This window comes from Solanum stenotomum, chromosome 4 (assembly GCF_019186545.1).
Source record: "Solanum stenotomum isolate F172 chromosome 4, ASM1918654v1, whole genome shotgun sequence".
NCBI lineage: Eukaryota > Viridiplantae > Streptophyta > Magnoliopsida > Solanales > Solanaceae > Solanum > Solanum stenotomum.
Window position 1 is genome coordinate 58446132 of NC_064285.1, and position 1145 is coordinate 58447276.

At 36.4% G+C, this 1145-nt stretch overlaps 1 protein-coding gene across 1 annotated transcript; it reads right to left on the reverse strand.

Moving 5' to 3' along the window:
• On the reverse strand, positions 1–794 carry LOC125861965 (uncharacterized). Its single transcript, XM_049541899.1, has one exon. The coding sequence runs from the start codon at positions 742–744 to the stop codon at positions 7–9; it is 738 nt and encodes a 245-aa protein (XP_049397856.1). The 5' UTR covers positions 745–794; the 3' UTR covers positions 1–6.
• Positions 795–1145: the final 351 nt, after the last annotated feature.

Below are 1145 nucleotides of genomic sequence, written 5' to 3' on the forward strand. Positions count from 1 at the left end.
TGAACTTCATTCACCTTTTCTTTTTCTTGCTTCAACTATTATTCTATCTTTTTTTTTCTTGGGTCTTCCAATCGTTTTGATCATATCAGGTGGTTCCATTGCATGAGCAGGATCAACATTCCAAAATTGTATTCCTCTAACAAGTTGTATTTTATGCTTGTATGTCAGCAAATAGGCTTCTTTACTGTAAAACCAGTGAATTTGTGTCTCTGGAACAACTTTCTGATGCATAAATGCATTAATGGCATGAGGGCAGGGAATTCCAGACAAGTCCCACAATCTGCAAGTGCATCTAATATGCTCTAAGTTCATAGTATGCCTATCATCACCTTCAGACACTTCATAACCATAATCACCATTAAAGTTCATAGTGCATCCATATGCTATTGCCCTATAATCATTGTACAACTTCATGCATTGTGGACTGTATTCAGTTTTCCAATGCCTAATTTTGTCTTCATTTTCAGCCAACCTAGTCATAACCTTAATCCTTATTTCCTCCAACATTTTGATAATTGGCATACTTCTTGCTTCTAAAATCCAAGCATTGAAGGATTCTGTGAAGTTGTTGTCAACCATTGTGTTCTTACACTGCGTGTCAAAGTAGGTCCTACACCATGCCCGAGGTGGTTTACTAATCAAGTCCTTAGCAACATCTGCATCCAATTTGCCTAGCTTGTTGAGTTGATCTTTGAACTCTTCATCATATGTGCTCCAAGCACACCACCACATCAACTTTTTCATTTCCCTGCTCCTCCACTTTTTTAGCCAATTAGATTCAATGTGTCTTACACAAAATCAGGAAGTACATTGCTCACAACATCTAGTAACCCCTGTAAGATTAAAAAGAAGATAGAAATGAAGTAGAGTTCATGATTAAAACAAAAAATAAGTCAAAAAAATATAATGAAAAATGTTTAAAAAATGATAAACCTTTTGCATGTCAGAAATAAAAGTCACTCCACTTTCATCTTTAAGGTCCAAAGACCTCTTCAAAAGCTCCACAAACCATGACCATGTCCTGGTAGTTTCTTTGTCAACCACTGCCCAAGCAATTGGATAGAATTGATTCATAGAATCTTGTCCCATAGCAACCAACAATTGACCTTTGATCCTATCCTTCAAGAAAGTACCATCCAAACCAA